Genomic DNA, 24,965 nt, shown 5'->3' with positions numbered 1-24,965 from the left:
CAAATGGGGTTTTATAGCATATGACAAAGGAATATTAAGAGCTCTACACTCTAAATAATTTTATTAAATTTTAAAATCAGAATGTTTCTGTGTTCTTAACACTTGAAAATGCCAATCTTCGCATTTGAGAATTACAAATTTATCTCTTTCCCGTTTTTCTCTATTTCATCAAAAGAAAACTGGCCTCCATGACTCCTAAAATAAAAATAAAAAATATTTTAATTCTTAAGTTTACGAGACTCAATTGAGATTAACATGAAAAGAATTTCTGATTTAAAATATTTATGTTGTATCCATGAAAATCCTTTTATAGTGTCTTTTCAAAATCAATTGCATTTCTTTGCAATCAAAAAAAAGATTTAAAGAAATTTCTTAAAGCAAGTTCCAAATTTTTTCTCATAACAATTAGTTGAAATGAAACTATGTGAAGAATCCTTTATTATTAAATAGTATTTTCAAATCACGATTAAAATTACAACATTATATAGTAAAAATGGTTGTTTTCCATGATAGCTTATATACATAACTTCTTGACAACATGCAGTTGAGAATCAATTTTTTTAGATCAAGTTACCTCAGTGTTAAGACATTTTTACTGGTAGGAATAGAAACCTAATTGTTTGAAGTTAAAATAATAAATGAGTTAAAAGATATGAGTTTGTGATATCCTGCGAATAAAAATAAACGACGTATGCTCACGAAATTCTTAATCTTGAGCAAGTTTATAAAGAAAAGCATGGTTGCCGTTTTGTTTAAACATATAAGGGGGGAAAAAGAAAACTGTATCAGGGTATTGAAACACTGAAGCCGAGGAAAAAAGTTCTAAGCTATATATATATATATACCCTTTTTAGGGGAATTTAGATTTCATAAACGAATACTTAAAACAAAACAAAAAAATAACAATGTTGTGAAAAAAATGCTTACTTTTTGCGTTTGTCACTAAATCGGCGACAAGCGGTGAGAATAAAATCCCAGATGAATTCAGCAATCTCAAGAAATGTAACCAAAGTGAGTCCCATGAAAAATCCGAGATTGCCTCCAATATTAGCCATTAGAGTCTCCCACTACAATATAAATTTTATTATCGAAATATTAATCATAATTAATAAAAAAAAATTACATTCATATTAAATTATATCATTAAGGGCATTTTTGAGAATTAGAGTAATGAAATTTACTATATACGTATATACAGTGGTGGCCAAAATTGATGACACTTTTGAAAATGTTTATATTTTCAACTTTGTATGCTCATAGAAAATGTAACGTTTCAGAAAATGCAAATTCTTATATATCATTTTAAAGAGAATTTAATGCTAATTTGAACATAAAAAGCAAAATTCAAATATACAATACAAAAAAAGTTAAGTGGCAATAATTATAGAAATACATTAGGTGCTGATGACTTGGGTTTAACGGTTTTCAAACCCTGTTTTAAAAAACCGGTTCCTTAAAGTAAATTTGTCACATTCAAAAACCGGTTTTTAAATTAAGAAAACCGGTTTTAAGAATTCATATTATTATGTAAAAATTAATTTTGAACTTATATGATTTGCTATTCGTTCTATGCAACGGGCAGCAAACACATTTTTTCAACGTTGCGTTGGCCAGTGCTTGTGCACTGCACAATTGCGCCTCGAATTCGTCAATTTATGTTTTTTATGAACATTCCTTTTTTTAATTTTTTTTCTAGGTGAAACAAAAGTTTGATAAAGTTCATCTCTAGCTTCTCGTCGGATGTTTTGTCTATCGGTATGAAATCGGTGCTAATAGAAGCGTCAACAATTTGACTGGCTAGTTTTGAAGAACGTGTGAAAGGAATAAATAATTCCTCCTTTTCTGCTTCGTGATCACAGTATTTAATGATATCATATAAAATTTTCTTCATCACTGATGGAAGGTATAAATTTTGTCTCTAGAATAGTTATACATTTTCTTGCATTTAGTTTTCCATCGATAACATGAAGCCAATACTGTCTGCTGACATGCGTGACCAAATCATAACACTAACTATGTTGTTCACAGTTGCTTGAATGCAGTCAGGATGTAGCTTTTCGCCTATTCTACGTCCTACATATTTTCGCCTATCACTACCAAATAACAGCATCTTTGTTTCATCACTCCGTATAACTTGTGACCACTGATCATCTGCCTAATAATGCTTTCCTTAGATAATTTTCTTAAGATAATGGCTTTTTCGAGGAATTTTACCTCATAGTCCAACATGTAATAACTTTCTCCTGATTGTTCTTAAAGTAACAGAAACGCCAACATCATTCAATTGACTTCTAATGGCCTCTGATGATATTTGTCTGTCTTGGAGATACAGCCGTTAACTCTTCAACAAATGTTCTGCATATTTTCCGGCTTTTTACTGCTTTGTTTTTAATTGGTCACTTGATATCGTAAACAACGTTTTCGGACTCCAAATGTAGACATTGAACTACCCACCTGTCTTTCAATTTCAGCATGGAAATTTCAACTTCTTTTAACAAAATGATATTAGTTCTTTTTCTAGGTGTCCAATCTATTCTTTTATTTGATGTCATTGCTTCTTGACTAAATACTTACAAAAATTCCAACTAAATATTTAAAAAAAAATGCAACAAAATTTCTTACTTGTAATTTGATTACATAGAAATCATACCTCATTCTACAGAACAAAGCACAATAATGACATGTTCCAACTTTAAACATGATGTCAGCTTCTGCTGAGAGTAATTAACATTTGTTTAGTTCCCAGAACAAAAGCATTTATTTGTCAGGAAAGTTAGAAATTACAATCCACTTCATCACTGTGTTTTTTATTCCGATTAAAGTAAAAATAACTTTTCTTGTATTGCAAATGTTTGAATTTCGCTTTTTGTATTGAAATCAGCATTAAATTACCTTTAAAATGATGTATAAGAGTTTGCAGTTTGTGAAACATAACATTTTCTATGAGCATACAATTTTGGTCACTATTGTACATGCTGGATATTTTAATCAAGAATGTATATATATTATATGAATTCACAAATTTCTTCATTTTTTCCCCCTAACGATGGCAAATAAATATTTACACTGTATGAAGGGACTTCTTTTCGATTGGAAACTTGAAAAGAGTTGAAGTAGACTTTCACCCCTAGCATGGATTTCCTGAAAAAAAAAAATACCATGATTTATAATTATCTCAACGCTTTTATCATGAAGGAAATGTAAAATCTGGAAAATATATGAAAATTCCCAATCGAAGATTTTCAGGATAATATGTATGGGGCTTGGAGAAATTACTATATGCTTTTTAATCCATTTTAAAAGCTTAATTTAATATTTTTTCACATTTTAATAGTTATTTCCTACGTTTTCGTTTTATATGTGTGAAATTATAATCGATTTTAAATTAACTTCTCGATAAGCTACTGATCAGGTTTGGCGCCATCTACCGATAATTAATTATTTTTTTGTTCCTTTTTTTTAAAAATAAGGATTATTATTATTTAAAAAATAACTTTTGAGATAAGTAAAAACTATTTAGACATTAGGAATTTAAAATCAGCATCATTATTCAAATCAAATCATGAAAATGAAATGAATTATGAAATAGATAAGCCAAAAAGATCTAAAAACACGAAAAAGTCTTCTTATAAATGAGAAATGTGAAGTTGAAAACGCTTATTTATTTCAATATGCTGATAGTCTTCAGATAAAATTTTTAGAAAAGTATAAGTTTGTCTACACATTGAACTCTGTTTATATTATAAAGTATTAACACTTTTTTTTCTATTTAATATATACGGACACTACAAACAGGTATGGGTTTTGTTTTTTTACCCATTTTATTTGACATAAAAGCATATATTTTTTTCCATTTGAAATAATAGTAATTATTATCAACTAAAACTAATTTGCTAATGTATTTTTATGCTATTTTTTCCATATTATTGCTGTGTTAAGTACAGTATAAAAAATGATTTTGTACTTACTCGTGAGTGTAATTTACGTATTTTATATTTCCATTAGGATCCAAATTCAAGGTACGGATGGCCTTGGCAGTTTTGTAATAGTTCTCGTTGAGTTTACTCGATGCCACAGAATAACTGTAAATGGTTTCTCTGAAATGAATGTAATTTTCGTGCTTATTCATATATTGCTTCAAATAATTTTTTAACTGCAATTTAATTCAGCTGATTATAAAAATACGATGTAAAGGAGAGTTCACACACTATCAGCACTCCTCAATTCTGTTACATCGGAAATAAAGATTTAGTTACATTTAAAAAAAAATTAATAAATTGTCATTCAAAACAATATAAATATAACAAGGTATTTCTAATTTCTGAACTATTAGTAATAGACACATACTTCCAAATGGAAAAAAATATTCTAAGAGTGACTCAAAGAACTATATTTGGTTTGAGTCAATAAATATATTGATGAAATTATATGCTGTCTGAATTTTTACAGAATCTTCAGGATTAATAATCATATTTCTGAACACTTCTCGAATCATAAATATTTAAATAAAAAAAAGTTCACCGTTATTCAACGTTTCATAGTTCAACGTTTATTATGACAACTGACCAAGCTTTGAATTTTTATTTTTAGACCAATCAATGCCTGTATAGAGAAAACACTGTACATTGATTGGCGAATGTTTTTCGAAAAAAGAAAAAAAGAAAAAAAAAAAAAAAAAAACTCCACTGAAATGGTAAGTCATATCACTGACTCTCCAACCAGCCCGAAGGCACACGAATACTAAACACTGAGGGACTGGACCGCCGCAACAGAAACATTGGCGGAAGCTGTGGTTGAGTCCTAAGGACCAACACTGGCCATAGTACAACCCTTCCTTAAGGAGGTACGTCCTTTCATCGATGGGAGGAGCCAGACCTCCACCTTTTTGTGTACTTTCCATGGTGGCGAGATCCAACTACCATGCTGGAAGCATTTCATCCTCATTTCGAGGTAACCCCAAGGGGCTGACCATTGAAATGGTATAAAATCGTCTATAATTTTTATATTAAAACTATCATTATTCGATAAGTAGCATGTTAAGGATATGCTACTAAATATGACAAATAATTTCGGAAGAAAATTAATAATATAAAAATTTAGGCTTAAAAATAATTTCATCAGTTCATTTACTAATTCAGACAATATAAAATAAACTTTTTGAGACATTTAGAACACTTTTACAATGCTTTCAATAGTTTAGAAATTAGCTACTGGATCATAATTAGAGTGAAAACTTTGTATGTAAATATTACATAATGAAAAAATAAGATACATTTTAAAGGAAAACATAAGTAAAAAGTTTTTATTTTATAGTATTAGGAATTTTGGATCGTCAAAATTTATGCGATTTCAGAACTCTTCAACGAAACTCATTTGATTGTTTTATAACAAGTATGTAAGATAACTTACAAATAATTTTGTTCATTAATGCAAATAAATAAAGTTTGATGTTTCCTTAAAGTCATTCGTGTTGTTTGTAAAAACTTTATTCAATAAATATAGCTAATTTCAATAAATTCGAATTCCTTTTGTCATTAATTATTGAAGCTGAGCAACATGTAAGCAAAGAAATCTTTTAATGTTGTTCAACAATTCAGAAACTTTACTTTGAAACTATTTTGGGAAATCGAAACTCGACAATAAAAACAATAAATAAATTTTTCAAAGTTCTCAGGGCGACTTTCCATCCAGCTATTACAGATGTCGTACAAGAAAGGATAGAAGAAATTCAGTCATCTTATGGAACTACAATGAGAAACTGTAATTATCTGAAAGATGATCTTTCGATTATTTTGTTTTATCACCTGTACATGATGACCAGAAATAGGAATGGAGAATCTTACGAATGATCATAAGAAACAAGAAACCTCTTGTTCTTACCACTTGAAAAAAAGTGGAAGAAAATTCTTTCATATTTTCCACCTAAATTTCAGATTTAATGTGGCAAGGTAACGCAATGCTAACTTTTAATAAGTAATAACTTTTAATAATAAATAAATTATTCATAAATAAGTTATTCACACAAAGATAAAAAAGATACACATGCATGCACACACACACACACATACACAAGAAATGGGGGGAGGGCGTAGATTAAATAGAGCTATATCATAGGTCAGGTTTAAAAGCTTTGAACAATGCGGATAGAATTTTCAAATCAGTTTCTTATCGCACTCCATATTCGATAAATTACAATTTTCAAATAATTATTATCGAATTACCTCAAATAACTATCGGCAAGTAATACAAAAGATGGAAAGAATGTAAACCATTTGACATAAAATTTATAATTTAAAAACATCACTCAACGAATTGAAAGCCTCTCATTTTTGAGAATTGTGTGGCATCCTCAAAGACTGCTTTTTCAGGGAAAGTCACTAGAAGTAATACGAGACCACGTGATCTTGATCATTCGACAATATGAGGTGAAAAACGCTCATACGCCAACTTTTTGAACAACAGAAATGTAAATGGGATCAGAACTGACTGAGTGTTTTTATCCTCCCTTTTCTAGGGATAAGTGTGACCTTGGAGTCAGACTGTGACTTTTGTTGCGAAATGTTGTTCTGCTGTCAATGATAGTTTTTATCTAAAAAGATTCTTAGGAAAAATACGTTTAAAACAATAAATGATAATTTGCTCATCTTTATTTTAAAAACTAAATATAATAAATAGTACGATAATTCGCCCACCTTAAAAAAAAATTTTTTTTTTTTTCGAAATATATTTTTTGCATACAAGTGTATAAAACGAAAAATGTTTACCTGCAAGGTGATCTACAATTGCAATCAGGCCATTCATGCCATGAGACACTGTCTTCCATCACTGATTCCGAGCACCTTTCTTCATCAGAAGAGAATAAATAAACAAATAAATAAAACAATAGAAAGACCTTTACACCTTTCATTTGATTCATTTATACATTCGAAGATGCATATGAGCTTAAGAAATACACAATACGATAAATTTGAATTTTTAATGATTTCTATAATATATAGTTTGAACAGAATGCAGGTTTTACTTTTTTAATTATCATAAATATTACATTACTTATTTCTATGCAGCTTCACATTGGTTTTAACCCATATCTATGTTTTTGTGACTAACAATGTATTACTCCACATTCTTATGTGGACACTTAGATTTGGGAACGTGAAAAGTTTGAATGCCTGCTTTTCGCTTCGCCGGTGAGTATTGTAATATTTTGGGCTCAAGATATTTCTACTCCAAAGATAGATATACTTTCTAAAGGAAGGTATATATCGTGGTTGAAGATGTCTATGAGGAATTAACCTTTTTTCCCCACCTCTTTGCTATCAGTGTTTAGTGACGGCCATTCAACTGTCTGAAATGCTTATGTAGAACGATGAGAAAGAACTTCGTTATAAGCATGTTTTATTTATTAAGAATCAAAATCCGGATATTACAAAGAAACATGTTACATCGAAGTTGTCTTTTATGAATCTTGTAGTGTTGTGTACAATCACTGGTAAAATTATTTGAACGCTTAAAGTATGTTTCTAATTTCTGCCACATTTCTATCCAAAATGAGTATCTCGACAATGGTTTCGAAAAAAATGCAATGAAAATAATAATAAATTTTCAAGAATTTAAATAAAAAATTATTTTATCTATTCGACTTAAATCTATAAACAAAATTTGTGACATTAAACATTTTTTTTCTAAAATATAACCTGTAAAATTAAAAAAAATTGCGTGAGAAATTACCATCAATTAAATAGCACACATTCAACATGTTTTTAGTTAAACTTAAGCATTTGAATTATTAAATTATTATTTGAATATATATATATGTATTATCAATTTTATGAAATTTATAGATTTATATAATTTTGGAATGATAAAAATAAAACGTTTTCCTTACTTTCATCATCGTCACTGACGTTGCATAGACGGTAAGCAGGTTTTAATTTGTTGAGAACTGCCCCACGTAACAAGTGTCTCATTGTACAGTTACATACATCTATCATGACTCGAAATCCACAATTTTTTTCACAGCCCTATAAACGACAAAAGTAAAATGAAAAGCTACTGAAACTTAAAACAAAAACTACAGAAGAATATTATAAGGATACAAATTTTACAAGGTAGGATCTATCATAACAATATGTCTGGTTTGGATAATTCTACATACTTAAATATTTGATGAAACGATGAAAATTGCTTGAATTTAATTGAAATAATGCAATGCATAGCTGAAAATTATACAAAAGAAGTTACAAATTGTCAACTTGAAGAAAATTTTGAATGATAATTAATTTTATCGAATTAAAAAGGAAACTTTTCAGTTTTAAAATGATGCGAACATTTTACAGTTTAAATATGTGTCCTAAATTTGGCAGTTCTTGTCGATGTAATTTTCCCTGTAGAGCAAGTACATGCAGAAGCGCGGACACGAGAGATAATTTGTTTTTAATAAATTTTAAATGCTTATTTTAGCTTTTGCCTGTTTGATATAAATGCCAAAAACTATGATAAAAATGATACGATCGTTTCTTATTTTGCTCCACTTGTTACACATGAGAAGTTATTTCATTACCAATTTTAGAATGAAGATGATTGCATGCAAATAGGTAAAAAAAAATCTATTTCAGTAATGCTGTATTATTTTGCCTGTAACATTCAAAATAAAAGCATGTAATATTTATTAGATAAGATTATTAAATGGCCTTAAAACACCTTTTCCTGTATAATTTTTTAAAATTTTCTTTCTGAAATGAACATACATTTAATGAATAAATAAAAATAGTTTTCAGAAACATTTTTTTCATCAGTTTATTTAAAAATATAATGTTTTTAAAAATTTTTTTCAAGGCAGGCAAATGCTGTTATTAATTGTGTTGTACAATGAAATGAAAACAAGAAAATTAAAGAATTAAACTGACCAATACAGTGTATGGTTCATCGTTCGCCATTCGGTAGTTATCGATGCAGTTCCCCCACGGTTTTGCCAGTCTCTCTACCTTGGAGTAAGAGAGCTCTATGGCAGTCATATCCTTTGGTCTCACATTCACTCCATACTCTGCCACAAACGGTAGAATATGGGGATCGTGGATGACGATTCGGGCACCGATCTCGCGACGGAGTAAATCCAGTGCATAGTCATCTGTCACACGAAGGAGAAGTTGAAGACCTGCAAGAGATCGGGCAAAAATTAGAAACCAGGGAGAAAAGCAGAAGTAATAATGTCTCATATCGTCATTCTTGTATTATTATTATTATTAGTTGCAAATTTGTTGTAAAAAACATGTTTTCACAACTACTGAAGGAAGATGTAGTTTTATAGAGAACTATATAGCATAGTTCTTTTTTGAATAACAAATTGAATTAAAAATTATTATGGGAATGAAACAGAAAGACAGTTTAACTAGTTTCATTGAAAAGAATATGTTTTAAGTATGTGTTTATGATTTCATTTATTCGGTAATTTTATGTTGGGAAACATCGAAATGATAAAATCTAAAAATAATGAAAAATCTAGAAAGGTAATTTTTTATGCTTTAAAGTAATTTTTTGTTAATTTGAGGTGAGAATATTTCTTTGCATGATATACACGCTAAGTTAGCTTAGTTCACAAATTTAAGTAACATCTGAATAAAAGACTACGAATATCAATACTCTAACTTTTCCACCGCATATATCTAATTAGTAACTAAGTAACTTAGTAAGTAACTTCATTGACTTTGTTTGATGATGTTGACGCATGCTCATTGAAAACAGGAGTACCAAGCATCTAGAGGGCGCCACCTTTATCTTAGTAGACGCAGTATTAGAGCTAAACATGTGTTCCCTAAGAGCAAGGTACATCGTTCATGATGAGAGCATATTGAGTGTAAATGTATTGTGATGCATTGAATGTTTAAATGATATATGTGTGCATCTAGATCGCGATGTCTATAGTGAAATGCATATTAAGTTGCGTAAAGATTAACCCTGCTGTTCTGTTCGCACTTACTATACGCATGTAACGTTCGGGTCAATATGACCCGAACACAAAATACTAACTTCGGAAGCCTCTGTGAAGCAGATTTTCAGTAAAATAGTTTTTTTAAAGATGTATAAAGCTTCTTTTAATATAGTAAACTTGATATATATATATATATATTATAAGTGTGTAATTGCATGTAAAATATTTAATAACATGAGCATTCATATTAACCCTTAAATAAATTGTAGAATAATTTCAATTTTGCCTCATTTTTATTAGCACTCTGGACAATAATATGATACATGAAACTTACATACGCGTTTTTTACAATTCTTGCACAACATATTTGTTTTATTGTCGTTGCTTGATGGGCAGAACTTGCATCTCGCACGTTTATTATTCACCTGTAAATTAACAGCAGGCCTTGGTGATGTATCACTTTGCCTTTTACCCTGTATCTTTTTTACTATATTGCAGGACTCTTCAGTTCTATGGAGATGTTGTCTTGTCTGAATATATGGGTCAACCAAAGACTTGCCTAGTTCTTCTAAAAACAACTTTCTTTTTGTCAATTTTTTTTTCATTCCATTTCTTATCTATAGATGTCCACAGAATAAATGCGTTGTAAGCAGAGGTATCCAGCATATTATAAAATATAATTAGCGGCCATCGATTTGTTTTTCTTTTACACGTATATGTATTTATCAGCTGATCAAGAGTATCAACAGCTCCTTTAGTGGCATTGTAATCTAATATGATTTTTTGATTTTTGTCTAGTCTCTCACTAATCAATTTATCATGATGCATTGCGCTCATAAGAATAACATTCTTATTCTTTTTTGGAATGTAGCTCATAACAGTTGTTTCATCTGTGAAGTAAAAGCTTGAACTGTGTACCTCATTATTTGTCATTTGATCAGGTAACTCAGGTTTTTTTTTTCTTCTTATAGTTCCAAGCATAGTAATGTTACGTCTAAGAAGAAGTTGTCCCAACATATATGAAGTAAAAAAATTGTCGCATGTTACATTGTGTCTTCGAAGTTCATATGTGAGATCACTCACAACTCGCATGCCTTGATTTTTTTCCGGTTTTGATCCTGGTTCTTTTCCAGTATAAATCTGTTCCTTTAGAACATATGAAGTTTTACTATCACATAGAGTCCCTATTTTGATACCATATTTCGATGGTTTACTTGACATATACTGCTTGAGTGGACATCGACCACGAAAAGCAACTAATTGTTCGTCTACTGTGACATTATCCCATGGATTATATAGTTTAGGATGAATTTCAAGCCATTTTTCCCAAATGTCCCGAACAGGAGCAAGTTTATCTGTACGCCTTCTTTCTGACGAGCGTTAACTAAAAACTGTTTTTAGAAGTTATTCTTTTCGTTTCCCGCTTAATTAATAATGTATCGTGCATTTTTTAAACAGAATTAAAAGAAAATTGGAAGCGGGTCATATTGACCCGAACGTTATATTGATACAATTTTTAAAAACAGCCTGAAAATATTTAAATAGAAGAAAATCCTTTTCAGGGGAATAATATAGCACCATTACATACAAAGTCATAAAGTATCATTTAAATATTTACATAATGTTGTTTTTTGTGAGCCGTTAAAAATCATTTCGGGTCAAATAGTCCCGAACAGAACAGCATGGTTAAGAAACAGAAAGATGTGTCTTTCATGCATAAGAAAATTTGAGGGTTCTTTTTATTTTTTTATTTTGCTATGTTAGTTACGCATTTAATATATGATTGGGATTTTTTAAAACTAAATTGAAATTTGCACTCTCTTTTATATAGACATAGGGGATGCAAGAAAACGAATTATCAGATATACGAAAAAAAAGGCTATGGAATAATCCTATCATTCAATAAGATTGGTTAATATCAGATAAACAAATTAGATACAAGAAATTATTAAAGCTTAAGTTGGAATTTTCGGTTCTCCCCTTGTCTCTCGAAATGGTCAAGAGAATCCCATTTTAGAATTAATGATCGAAGTATATGGAAAGTTAATTTTTCAAGCATCTCTAATTTTTCGTTCTAGTTTCTGTTTGTCCTTATTTTTTTTGTATTAAAATATGTTTTTAAAAAACTGGCTTGCTAATTATATCTGTTTGTCAGCATGAAAAAAATTAATGCTCTAAAAATAAAAACAATTCTTAAAAGTATACTTTATTTAAGAAAAAGAAGCAATATGTTACGTTAGGGAAAAATTTGAATTACTTTTTGTTTTATTACTTTTTGCATTCAATATTTTATATTTTTCAGCATATTTTCTACTGCTTAGTAACTATTTGCTATTTCCGAATGTTATAACATTTTTGGAATTTCGCATAACAAAATACTTTGTGACAAAAGAAACTTCTGAGTGAGTTATAAAAAATTTAATCAATCGATTTAAATTGCGTTTTGTAGCTTACGAAATACCACTGCCTAAATTTTAACCATGTGACTAAATTGGGGTCACAATTATTGAAATTAATATCATGACAAAACGTATTCTATTTTAAAAATTTCTACCTACCCCCTATACTACCGTAAGTCTGAATTTCTATAGGCTTTTCTGAATCCGTTCCATTGCTTCCAACATAATTAAACATGTAACATTTTCCATAAATCGGATCATAAAGCACCGTGAAATCTCTGAAAAATAAATTATATTAATGAACATCGTAACATTTTTATATTCCCTATTATCACAATATATTGCACAATATCTTCATATATTTTGCCGAGATTATGAATTTGGAGGGAGGGGTGTCAGCTCAGATGCCGTCTTTGTCATCTGACCGCTGTTCAAAATTACGATGTCCATCCAAAAATTACCCTAGTGTTGCTTTCAAAAACGGATGTTAATATAACAGAACTGAACTGAACTGATATAAAAGAGATATTGTAGCATTGTTACAGAGAAGTACTAATAGGAAAATTCAAATATTAAAAGAATACCAATATAAGAAAATAAATAACACAGTTTGAATTGCGACAAGTTTTACTTAAGAAAATTTTTTATGAAAAAAAATTCAAAGGGTTTCAAAACATCTTTAAAGCATTACGGTTTCAAAGTGCCATTTAAATTATATTCAAATAGGTAATTCCTATCATTTGCATTTTACCAATATATGAAATCACGAATGTCTAGAAATAATAAAATTAATTGCAACTGTAGTAAAGCTGAAAAAAATATATTTGTATATTAGGTGATTAGTATCCTTTTATTTTTCTACATTATAGAAATTTGTTGCTTTTATTTCACTCCACAAAACTGACGAGAAATTAGTTTCCTATAGATTACTAATCATCAAAATTTAATCCAGATAAATATGTAAAAGGCGTTAATATTGAATGAATGGTTTTTTCAGATACACATGATAACAGCACTGTTAGAAGCACCGATTGTTGTATTTATAATTTTGTTTCAAGAATTGTGAACCTGAATTTTCTATTAAAAGTTCTTATCCGAATGAAAAATTCGTGAATGATGCGTTTTCTACTAACCGTTTATTTCTTTCTTTTATAAATGAGTTTTTTTTATTTAAACTGTTTTCTGTTGAATCAGTAGTTCGGAAATATGTTTGCTTCATTCTAATAAATTAATGCTAATGAACCAATTTCTTTTTTTTTAATTTAGCAGAAAATACGGTAAAATTTTGGAACATTTGGAAAGATTTCATTCTGTATGAAGCTAATTTTTTTTTAAAGCCCTATTGATGTGATACGATTGAAAGCCCTATGATTGTAACCTCATTCATCAAATCGGGGTTTTGATTTTCAACTTAAATTAGTGAATTTTTAAAATTCAAAGAATCAGAGCCGTCCAACAACACTTTTGGACGACTCTGCAGCATCTAAAGATCACTTGCATGTTTAGTGCCCAAAACTACATCTTTAAAATATTTTGAAAAACAAAAATTCGTCCTTTCAGCTGCAACTACTGGTCCGAGTTTGTAAATTTTTATTTCAAATTAAAGTTCGTGATATCTAAATATATAATTTATAGTCTCTTCTGTCATTTATAAATCCCGTTTTTCAGATAAATTTCATAAGCAAAATTTCGTTCTATGCATTCTTTCTAGGAAAAAAAAATAGAGCAGAGTTTTCTAGTCATAATCCTTATGTCAAATTTCTTAATTTTTATTTCTTGAAACCTCATGTTCCTAGATACGTCATCAGTGTTTGCTAAGCTATTGGGCTATGACTCTCCCTTACTGAGAAATATCACAAATTAAAACTTTGATTGTCCCCAACTTCAACAACTATATCGATTTTGGCAAATAATTTCGACTTAATTAACTTAATCAACCAATCCTAATGCTTACATATAATAATATTTATTTCACAAGTATAATTTAAAATAATATCTCCTTTTATTATAATAAGATGTAACTCATCAAAATGGTTGACAAGACTAAATTAATTTTATAAACTTATTAGAGGAACATTTGGCCGTCTTGTAACGAAAAGATAGCTAGTAAACTTTATGCTGTTATTTGGCAATGTTGATAGTGTAGATCACATCTTAGTGCGCAAGTCATGCGTGTAACTTTTGGTAACGAAATTTTAGGATGTAAACAGTCGCCCATTACGTGTTAACAATTGAATGATTATCATTTCTAGTTCAAATGCCAGATTAACCTAATTACCAAATGAAAGTGATAATTTTCATCAAAAAATATTAGTACTCCTAATTTATTATGAAATAATTGAATAGAATATTATTATAAGAAATAAGCTCTGAAAAACAAATAAAATAAAATATACTCTCTGCGACAGCGGGCTCCTTCGAAGGTACAAGATGCAATTAGACTGTCAAAAGTAACCCCATATTGATAGAGTTCTTTCGTAGTTGGCTGCAACGCTTCGTCTATATCAACCAGGTCGTGTGTTGCTGATTGTTTAATAAGGCGTATCACTTCTTTTATTTCTTTGTTGTCAATTTCGGCGAGTAAATCTGCAATAAAAATATATTATATGTGTTAAGTATTGAAGTTGTCATATTAATTATAATTATAATTTATTTTTATTATTCATAGTTTATTCTTTGAATGGTAACATTGTATTATTTTTTACTGTATGGCAACATTGTTTGAATTCTAAAAAATGATGTGTTCTTTTTTTAATGCAAAAATAAAACATGCCGTTAGTAAAAGGTTGAAATCACAAGATTATATTAAGGTTATGTTGATTATTTTAATCTAGCTCAAAACAACTATTTAGTTCATAGGATGATGGTATCAACAAGTATTTATGAAGCATTACGTAACAATATGGTTTGATTTGTCTGCTTTTAACGGTGAAAGATCCTATGTGTTAATTGCATTGCATAAGAATCAAATTATTTCATTAAGTGTACAGAAGAAATGACAGCAAATTTTAAAATTTCTTTTAAAAAGCAAAAAAAACGTTAAATTTGGTTTAAGGTTGTAGTACCATCGCTTCTTTAATAGGATAATGTCTGATATTATAAGTCTGATAAGTTTATTCACGTTTTGCCAGCCAACTTTGTGAGGGTGGTTCATTTCATATCAAGAGACTGGATGTAGGCTGTTGGAGAAGTATAAAAGCTCCAGAAATGTAAGAAGGTAGTATGAGAGAGTTTGAATGTAATCCAACACTGGCACAAGATCGATCGCACGAACTACAGGTGTGAGCAAAAAGGCTGAACGAAAAATTTTGCAAGAGAAAAAACTTTCATACTACTAACAGAGAACACAAAAAATTAATGCAGCTGATTATCATAGGTACATAGATTTCTGTTTGTTTTTGGAGCAGAAACATTTAATCCAATTTCTCTGCAAATGTACTCTTCACAGACTGCGCCCTCTTTATCAAGATGGAGTTTTTAATTTTAACAATTTCCTTGGGTGGACCGCTTATAAACCGTTTGCTACAAGTCCACATTCTCTCCAAAAACGGCTCTTTGTTAATGTATGGGTGGATACTGTTAACGTTAATCTTATTGACCCGTATTTGCTATCACATCGACTCAATGGCACAACGTATCGAATCTGTCTGGAAGAGGTATTAATGGAATTAATTGACAATGTTCCAATTGCTATTCGAAATGCCCTATAATTTCAGTAAAATGTGGCTCTAACCCATTTCCACAATAATGTACGTAATTACTTCAGTACCACCTTTGACCTTCGATGTATTGGATGAGGTTGACCAGTCGTTTTCAAGAACATTCATCTGATTTATCAAGTATCAATTTTTTCTTACTGGGACACTTCAAGAATCCGTCTACGAGACGATTAACTCTGGAGAGGACCTCATTGCAAAACTTTCAGTCGCTGCTACAACTCTTCTTGAAACTCTTGGCATCTTCGAAAGAGTACGCCAATTACTTGTTAAGCACTACCAGGCCTGTACTGATACTGGTGGTGGCACATTGAAAACTTTTTATAATATTATAAAAGTAAAATGTTTTCTTTCAATTTCCTCAATAGTTTTTGCTTTTCAAGCCCTCATTTTCCATATCCGACCCCATATTGTTATACAAAAATGCCTCTTAATATTATTTTATCTAGCCTTACAATTTGGCTCATGAATTTACAGGCACTCTGTATATACACATATTAAATTTTGAGTTTTATAAATTGACCAATTAAAATAATAAAATAAGATTAAACCCCTTATTAATGACCTAAAATGTAGAAAATGATTACTGTATTTAAATATCTGAAAGTCAAAGCAAAAATCATATCAGATCTATTACATTAATCAGAGTGTAAAATCACTGTATTTTGAAAGTCTCAGAAAATTGCATTTAATCCTATACTTTTTCGACTATAAATTCTGTAGCTCATTGTATTGTAATAATTACATCAGTGTGAATTTATTTGGTTTAGAGCAATTCAAGAGGAGAAATTACTTTTGTCTGTTCAATTTCATTTAGTCACGCCATTACTAAAAGTTATACGCAGAATTTATCAAGATAGGTAATTGATACGCGATATATACCTAGAGGATTCTCAAACTTTTATCACATGAAATAATGCCACAACAGCAAAAGGATTTGTTCTATTATATTACATAATATAGATGAGTCATCAGCTTGATAGGTTATAAAAACGATGAGAAGTATACCCTTTAGTTCATCGTCCTCTGAATCATCAAATGAATCGCTTTCATCTGCACTCGAAGTGCCGTTGCAGATGCAAGTTTTGTCATCACCATCATATGCAATCCGGCAGCCCTCCACTTTCCAATCTTCGCTCTCGCAGAAGGCCCACAAGCAACTGCAATGTGAGCTGTTCACAGCCAGACAGAATTCCGTGAGACACGGGTTTTCAACGCATGTGCATTGCTCTTCAAACCAAGACCATTCACAGAGCAGATTTTCCAAGCATTCCTCCCGTATAGAAGAATTGCGACTGAAAAATTCAAGAGTCGTTAATGAAATTATTAATTCTACCCGTACTAAATCATTATATCTAAAAATTCTAGAAGATAATATTTTTTTATAAATGTTTATATTCCTCTAATAGATTCTATATACAGAATAACTACATCTGAAGAATTTAAAATTGAACCCCAGTTTTACATTAAATTATAATTTCCTCATATCATGGACTTATTGCGTCTGGAAAATTTAAAATTTAATTAAAGTTGTTCATGAAATTATTAATTTCACCTATATTAAGTCATTTCGTTTGAAAAATCAAACAATTATTTTTAATATTTCATGAAATTATGAATTCCCCCCATCTTGAAATTTTTGTTTTGACTATTTGAAACTATGTTGTTGTTTTTTTAAATTAAAAATATAAAGCATGTTCAGAAAATGTTTTTTAAGTCTTAATGAACAGATATAACGTTTATAGTTTCATCAAAATGAGTACCTTTAATTATTTTCCTATATGATTTGTAAAATTATTATTATAGATTACCATCGGTTTATTCGTTCCTTCTTCAGAGAATAGTCCTTTTATTTGGAGATGTTATTAAGAAAAAAATAATAATAATGAGAAACAAATGTGCATGGAAGAACTATGAAATGCATGTGGTATGAAAGACGGTTTTTATAGAAAGGTTTTTTTTATACTAATTACTAAGTAAGAGTAATTAATCTATTCATGGCTTGTTTTTACATTGAAACTACTGCGCTATCAACTGCATTTGCCACTACTGCACTGGCCAGCCTTTGAAAATACGGGGCCCCATTTTGTTCCAACAAAATTTCCTCAATGGGCCCTCTTCTTCGTTTCATATTTAAAATTTGGGGCGAAATGGGGAAAAGGCACTATGGACTTGAAAAAGAAAAGTAACGAGTAGAAAAAATTTATTTTACTTATTCAGTCCAGACATTGTTATTGTTTTATTTTTATTGTAATTTATCTGTATATAATTTTGATCTTTTCTAGCAAGGGTGCAAAAAATAAATTTGAATAAAAAAATCTAAAAATCTAATCGAAATATGACCAAAGATCAGATTATAAAAAAGACTACATGCATTAATTTCTCCAAAATTCGGTTAGAACCATATTTTTTAAAGAATTTAAGGATTTTGGTCTAAGAAGGGAAAAAAAATCCTTAAGTTCCTTACATTTTGAAGCTTCGTATAATAATCTCCCGGCCTTATATCCTGCAAGACCCACCTTAGTTAAACCATAAAATTCAGCTAAGAGTAAATTACAATCCGATGTAGATTCCTTAGGAGTGAGATCTACTTCACAGTAAGCGGGCCAAATGGCTAAAGGCCGGTCCTAACCAGATGTATACCCAGTCTTACTAAACATTTGCCAGTAAATGTCGGTTTCACTGAATGCATTCCTAGTCCGTTTCGAAGAATCCATAATACGATAGAGGTTATTTTATCTCCTTTATATCATTACCACACCGCAGCTAGCCGTTTCATCTGACATACACAGCCAAAAGCCAAGAAAATTTCACAGTTCTTTTATGCCGAAAAATGCCGATAAAAACCTAGTCTGCCCTTTTCATTTGGAGATGTTTGCTTTGTAATGCACGAAAAATAATAAATGACACTGAATCAAAAGTTATTCAGAATAAAACAAAATTTTTAATGAATTCCTTGAGTTAATAGAGAATATGATAACCCAAACCAACAAGCGGGATAGTTTTTCTGGCAACCTTAAGAACAATTTTGTTTACTTTGTCAGACGTTATAATTCTTGAATTTGGCCGACTTGCCATTATTTTCATCCCTGGCGTTGAAAAGGGCGCGCTAAAGTAGATGTCAATCAACAATCCTATTTCATGATATTATTTTTTACAATACTCACCTTTCCGCAGTAAAATTCCTTTGCAATTTCTTCAAATCCCAAACTTTTTTAATGGATGTATATTTTACGTAGTAGCTTGAAATTGGATTCAAGGAGCAAAGCGTAACGGCAGGGAAAGTCAACTTGGGGAGGATTTCATCCTATGAAATAAAGGAGAAATCTGTTTAATGTTTATTTTTCAACCATAATTAGAGAATAAATGAGAAATAAAGTATTTTTTTCAGTATTTATTTAAACGAAATATTATTATTTCATGCATGTTTTTTTTAATTTCCATATTTATCATCATGTTATTTGGTTAAATTTAAACAATATTTCCAATGTGGGAGGTTATGGGATGAGTGCCCAGGTACTCCTCGGATGTTCTGTACTCGACGTCATATATTTTATTTTCATATTTTTTTTAACGAAACCAATATGCTAGCCTCATCTCTTAAAGAAACTGTTTCAATTGAGACAATATTCGATGATTCTGTTCACTGTCATCGAATTTTTTTTTGAAAAATCAATTAATTCTAATAGTTTTAATTACCAATTATTAATTTAAAAATATTTTAATATAAATAAAACTATTTTTTGCCTTTTATTATCTTTGAAGATGGATTTTATTTGCTCCAGACTATTTTTTTTCTATTCTACTATAAAAATAACCTTTTTTAGTGATGTCTTTCAATGTTTTAAATCATACAGATCTTTTCCTATGTGTCATTCATAATTACTTTTCGCCAATAATCTGATAAACCAGACATTGTAAATGTTTTACTTTCAGGTATACGAAGTATACAAGGAGAAAATCTTGCTATCGTTAAAAATTCAACTTGGACCTTTTCCGAATTTCCATGTTTTAAACCACTCTGAGTTAGAAAAATACATTTTGGAATTCTGACTGTGAACATGAGACTCAAAAAATACTTTGAGCTACAGGAATGAAATTTAGTTTATTATCTTTGCCACAAATTTGTAAATTTCTTTGAAATTCGGGAAGATATCGAAAAGACAAAGTTTAACTGCTTGTCAATCTTAATATTAAGGTGTCCCAAAAGTTTCTTTCTCATTACGCTATGAATGGCTTTATATGGCCCTACTTGTGCAAACCAAACATGTAGGCTGATCTATTAGTCGTCTATGTCATCGGTTTCAGTCATATCAGAGCTCTTTTACAGTACGTTTCGTTTCTACTACAGTCTCTTTTAAGACTTTCATCCACAGCCTTAAAATGGGTAGCGAAAGGCGATATTTACGGTATTAAAGAGACGAAACTTGGAGACACTAGAGACGAAACTTGGATTTTATATGAAAATGTGTATAGAAAATGCATTTGGTGTAAGGACAATAGGTCTTCACTTTCGCAATGCTGAGACTACACCCCGAAAAAATTCTTTTGTTCCTTTAGTGGGATTGGAAAGGCGTAATTTTCTACGAGCTCTTTTCTCAAAGTGAAACAATAAATTCTACGAAATATTGTCATCAAATGGATCAAGTGAAAGCTGCCATAGCAGAAAAACGGCCAGAATTAATGAACCGACGAGGCGTTGTTTTTCATTATGACAACTCGAGACCACATATTACATTAGTCGTAAGAGAGAAACTCTTAAAGTTTGATTAAGATGTTTTACCGCATCCTGCATACTCTCTAGAACTAGCTCCATCTGATTACTTATTTCTGTCCTCGAAAGATTCTCTTCGCAATAAGCGCTTTAATTCCATCAGCGAAATAAAAGCGCACCTCGAGGATTATTTCTTGTCCAAAACATAACAATTTAGGAAAGAGAGCGTTATGAGCATTTCTGAGATATGGAAGAAGGTAATAGAGTTAAAGGGTACGTAGTATGTAACAAAATAAATAATATCTTAAACAGTAAATATTGCGTATTCATATCATATTAGAAATAGGAAAGAAACTTATGGGACACTCTAATATAACTGCACATAATAATTATTAAACTAAAAGAACCAAATAAATGAAATTTAATACTCAGATTTAACATTCAAAGTGTAGATCATTATCAAATTTTGGGCGAAATTTATCTAGTTGTTCACCGTGTGTCAATGTGTACTCAGTATACAGATGGGATTACTCGAACTTATCAACTTCGATAAATGAAATTTGGTTCAAAGCTTTATCATCTAGAATGTAGATTTTTATCAAATTTTGTATCAAATTCATCGAAAAGTTGTTACTTATTGGCCAATACATTCATATGCATGCAAACGTCATCTAAATGACGAATGAACGCAAGAATTTAAATGAATAAAATTTGGAATGTGATGCTATGAATATAGTTGTAATACCGCGTCAAATTTTTATTTCAATTTGTCGAAAAAGAGGTTTTCAAAATGTACATTTGATTTTTATTATGCAAAAAAGCACAAAATTCTTATGTGCGAAACTCTGGAAATAAAAATCTGTGGCTTTCACAATATTTCCCATTACCCATTATACGTATGTTAAGTATAATTTTTAAAAATAAAATTCACTTATATCTATCTATCCCAAAACCAACATAACCTGACGAATTGATCTGATATAATATTAAAATGTTAATATAAATATAGTTGAAATATCATTATTTCATTTATATTTTCTTTTCTACGAAACAAATGCAGGGTATTTCATTTTCCAGAAAATTTTTGTCTAATGATTTTGATGATGATGTTATAATGATGTTATTTTTCAGCGTGTATGTGAATATGTAAAGCTAAGCTTAAGGAACCAGATGGATAAAACATAGAATAAGCTTTTTCTTCTTTTAAACTTCAACCTGAATACAATTTACGCATTAAAAATATTTTCTATTTTATGATTACTCCCCCACATAAACGTATGGCTATAAGTTTTCTACTACTTTAATATAATATGCCCATTTAAATAAAGCTAAAAATTATTAATCGAAAAAATAAATTTTAAGTTCATTTATAAATTTAATAAAATATCAAATACTTACTTCAACGATGAGCACTTTTGGATAGCTGAAGTACTCTAAAATGACTTTGACAGTCATATACCCCATGAATGTTATGCAGGACATTACAGCAATGAACCACAGGCAGCGTCTCGGAAATGAGCGAGATTGAACTATGTTAGAAACTCCAGCAGCCGACACTTTGTTTGCAGCAAATTCTTTTGATAACTCTTCTAAGTCCACATTTTTCTTCTTATTCATCTGTTTAATAACGAAAGTAGAAAAAATAATAATAGAATAACTTATAAATTTGTGCAAAGGCAATTCTCTAGGAAAAAGAAATACAATTTCATAAAAAAAATTCTTTCAAAGCATAAATTCTTAATGATGATATATAAATGATTCACAAAAAAATGTCAAAATTTATTTTAAACATTATAAGTTTAATAATTAAAAGTTTTTTTAATCAATAAGGAGTTACAGAGAATTTTAAATTTGGACCAAAAGCCAATCCAATATCCAAATGATATTAAAGGCTTTGTATTCATGTTCATATGATAAAAACAAATAATATAAAAAAAATTTTCATTCAATTCCTACTTAGGTCAACAAAGAAAAAATTTATTTATTTACTTTTTATTAAATAATTATCAAAAAAATTGTTAAGTATCAAAAAATTATTGATTTTCGCAATAATTGAACTCTTAATTTTCACCTTCACGTGAAAAATACCGAAACCCTTGCCTTTTACCAATTAAGCTACGGTCTGTTGATTTCAATTTTCATTACAAACTGCTAAAACTCTATTTAAAGTATTAAAAATTAATTAAATTTAATTAATGAATTAATATTTGAAAAAACTGTATAAACATCAAGTGTCATCCACTATAAGTTTAAAAAAATGCATTTGAACTTGAGTAGATGGATAAAAAGTATTTTATTAACTATTTAAAATTTGAATAAGATATATATAGGGAGAGTGTGAGCTAATAGTAGGAATTGAAAAAAAAATGATTGACGTCAGTTCAATTTTGAGTTTATTGCATACCGCACACTTGCTGCCTGTTAAAGTAAGAACAATTGTTTTCGTATATTTAGAACCTCTATTAGACTTTTTATGTCTATTACTTTTCTGGTAACCCTTAAAGAACATGCTTAAGCTTAATTTGCCATTGCCACTTCTTGTTGGATTTACAGCTCTTGTTTGATACCAAGAACGGAGTTTATACTTTCGTAAAAAATTCCTTTTCCGGAAAAAAATTAACAGCCTGCCAATTAATGCAAGCAATTTGAAGTTCGCTGATAGAACTATAATATTAAAATCTGCAATAAAATTGCTCTTACTATAAAAATGACATTGAAAAAATTGCACATTTTTTTTGGAAAATATGCTGAATTAATTGAGTTTAAAATTTAGAAAGTTTAATATGTTTGTTGGATTTCAATTAATCCGTGGATTGTATTTTAAAGAATTTTAGTTCTCAGAATACAATAGCTGGTAGTCTTTTAACAACAAATATTATTGGTTTGCTACCGATATGAAGACATAACATAATGCCATCCTGCGTTTCTGGTTCTTATTGCACTGAGTTACCTAACCAATTGGATGAGTACAAGATGGAAGGAAAAGAGAAAGAAAGAAGCGGCAAACCATCTATTGCGACAAGCAAGCAAACATTTTAGTATTAATTAGCTTGAGTGGCATCACCCTTATTATTGATGTTATTCTAAAAGCTATCTTTCACTTGTAACATCTACGTATCGTGAAGAAATAAATATATGTTATACTAACGTCTCTCAATATATGATGTCAATATATTAATCATAATAATGTGGCGATGAATTGAAACCCTTATATTACAACACCTGTTACACAATCTTATATAGTTAAATTGCCTACAATTAAACTAGAACCATTTAAAGGAAATGTAGAATAATGGCAAAGTTTTTGGGAACAGTTTTAATCTTCTGTAGATGCTAATCCAAATCTTTCCGTTATTGATAAGCATGTTTTTTTACGAGGTTATTTACAAGAAGATTTGCAACCACGACATATGTGGAAAATAGCTCTCGTGGTGAACCTAATCGATGCTCGTGACGGAAAAATTCGTACATGCATTCTTCGTGTCAAAGGAAAGGAGATTACCCGTCCAGTTCAACTGGTCATACCTCTGGAGGTTGACCAGGATGGGGAGGATGTTGCACCAAGTAAGTAAACATTTTAGTATAATTACTTTTAGCTTGAGTGGTATCACCCTTATTATTGTTGTTATTCTAAAAACTATCTTTTATTCGTAACATCCATATATCATAAAGAAATAAATATATATTATACTAATGTCTCTCAATACCATCCAGGGATCTCCACAGAAAATACCATCGGTGTCAAATCCTGTTCCTCTATATTTAATGTTTTGGCGAAGTAATAATTAAATCAAGGGAACAAGAATACCTAAAAATGAATGGTGACAATGGATTGAACTTTCAGAGAAATGTTGATATTTACAGACGCAACCTTTTTACATTTTTAAGGCTGTTAGCTATGGGTAAACTATATAGAGATTATTAATTGAAAAGAAAAAAAGAAAGAAAAGATTGATAAATAGCATTGTAAACATCTATATGACATGTAGAAACATATAAACAAACATTGAAGAATCAAATCAGAAATCTGTAGTGTCCGTCTGGGATCTGTGGTTTGGATTTCCTTTGTGAGAGCGTGGTTTGTTGATTCTGTAAGATATTGCAGTTATGAAAGAGTAATTTAGTCTGATTTCGATATGAAGACATCTGATCGGCACAATTATTTACAAGGAGTTCTTGTAACTAACTGACGAAAACGAACTATACTA

At 29.9% G+C, this 24,965-nt stretch overlaps 2 protein-coding genes across 2 annotated transcripts; both read right to left on the bottom strand.

Moving 5' to 3' along the window:
• On the bottom strand, positions 1-9,004 carry LOC129964007 (degenerin unc-8-like). The gene is made up of 7 exons (XM_056078658.1): positions 8,907-9,004; positions 7,886-8,021; positions 6,765-6,843; positions 3,969-4,097; positions 3,066-3,141; positions 928-1,067; positions 1-195 (listed from the first exon to the last, which is right to left on the bottom strand). Exons 1-7 carry the CDS (start codon positions 8,934-8,936, stop codon positions 132-134), a joined length of 654 nt encoding a protein of 217 aa, XP_055934633.1. The 5' UTR covers positions 8,937-9,004; the 3' UTR covers positions 1-131.
• On the bottom strand, positions 8,981-23,266 carry LOC129962835 (amiloride-sensitive sodium channel subunit gamma-like). The gene is made up of 8 exons (XM_056076835.1): positions 23,162-23,266; positions 22,156-22,374; positions 19,211-19,350; positions 17,052-17,338; positions 14,724-14,913; positions 12,487-12,605; positions 9,036-9,154; positions 8,981-9,001 (listed from the first exon to the last, which is right to left on the bottom strand). Exons 1-8 carry the CDS (start codon positions 23,264-23,266, stop codon positions 8,981-8,983), a joined length of 1,200 nt encoding a protein of 399 aa, XP_055932810.1.
• Positions 23,267-24,965: the final 1,699 nt, after the last annotated feature.

Source organism: Argiope bruennichi, chromosome 3 (genome assembly GCF_947563725.1).
Source record: "Argiope bruennichi chromosome 3, qqArgBrue1.1, whole genome shotgun sequence".
Lineage (NCBI taxonomy): Eukaryota > Metazoa > Arthropoda > Arachnida > Araneae > Araneidae > Argiope > Argiope bruennichi.
This window is presented reverse-complemented; position numbering and strand designations above follow the sequence as displayed.

Coding starts and splice junctions, on each gene's coding strand:
- LOC129964007 (XM_056078658.1), bottom strand. CDS start 8,936: ATGGCGAACGATGAACCATACACTGTATTG. Junction 6,844..7,885: donor CGTCAGTGACGATGATGAAA/GTAAGGAAAACG, acceptor CTTCTGATGAAG/AAAGGTGCTCGGAATCAGTG. Junction 196..927: donor TTTAGTGACAAACGCAAAAA/GTAAGCATTTTT, acceptor TTTTTATTTTAG/GAGTCATGGAGGCCAGTTTT.
- LOC129962835 (XM_056076835.1), bottom strand. CDS start 23,266: ATGTTCTTTAAGGGTTACCAGAAAAGTAATAGACATAAAAAGTCTAAT. Junction 19,351..22,155: donor CAAAAGTGCTCATCGTTGAA/GTAAGTATTTGA, acceptor TTTATTTCATAG/GATGAAATCCTCCCCAAGTT. Junction 9,155..12,486: donor GACTTACGGTAGTATAGGGG/GTAGGTAGAAAT, acceptor GATCTCTTGCAG/GTCTTCAACTTCTCCTTCGT.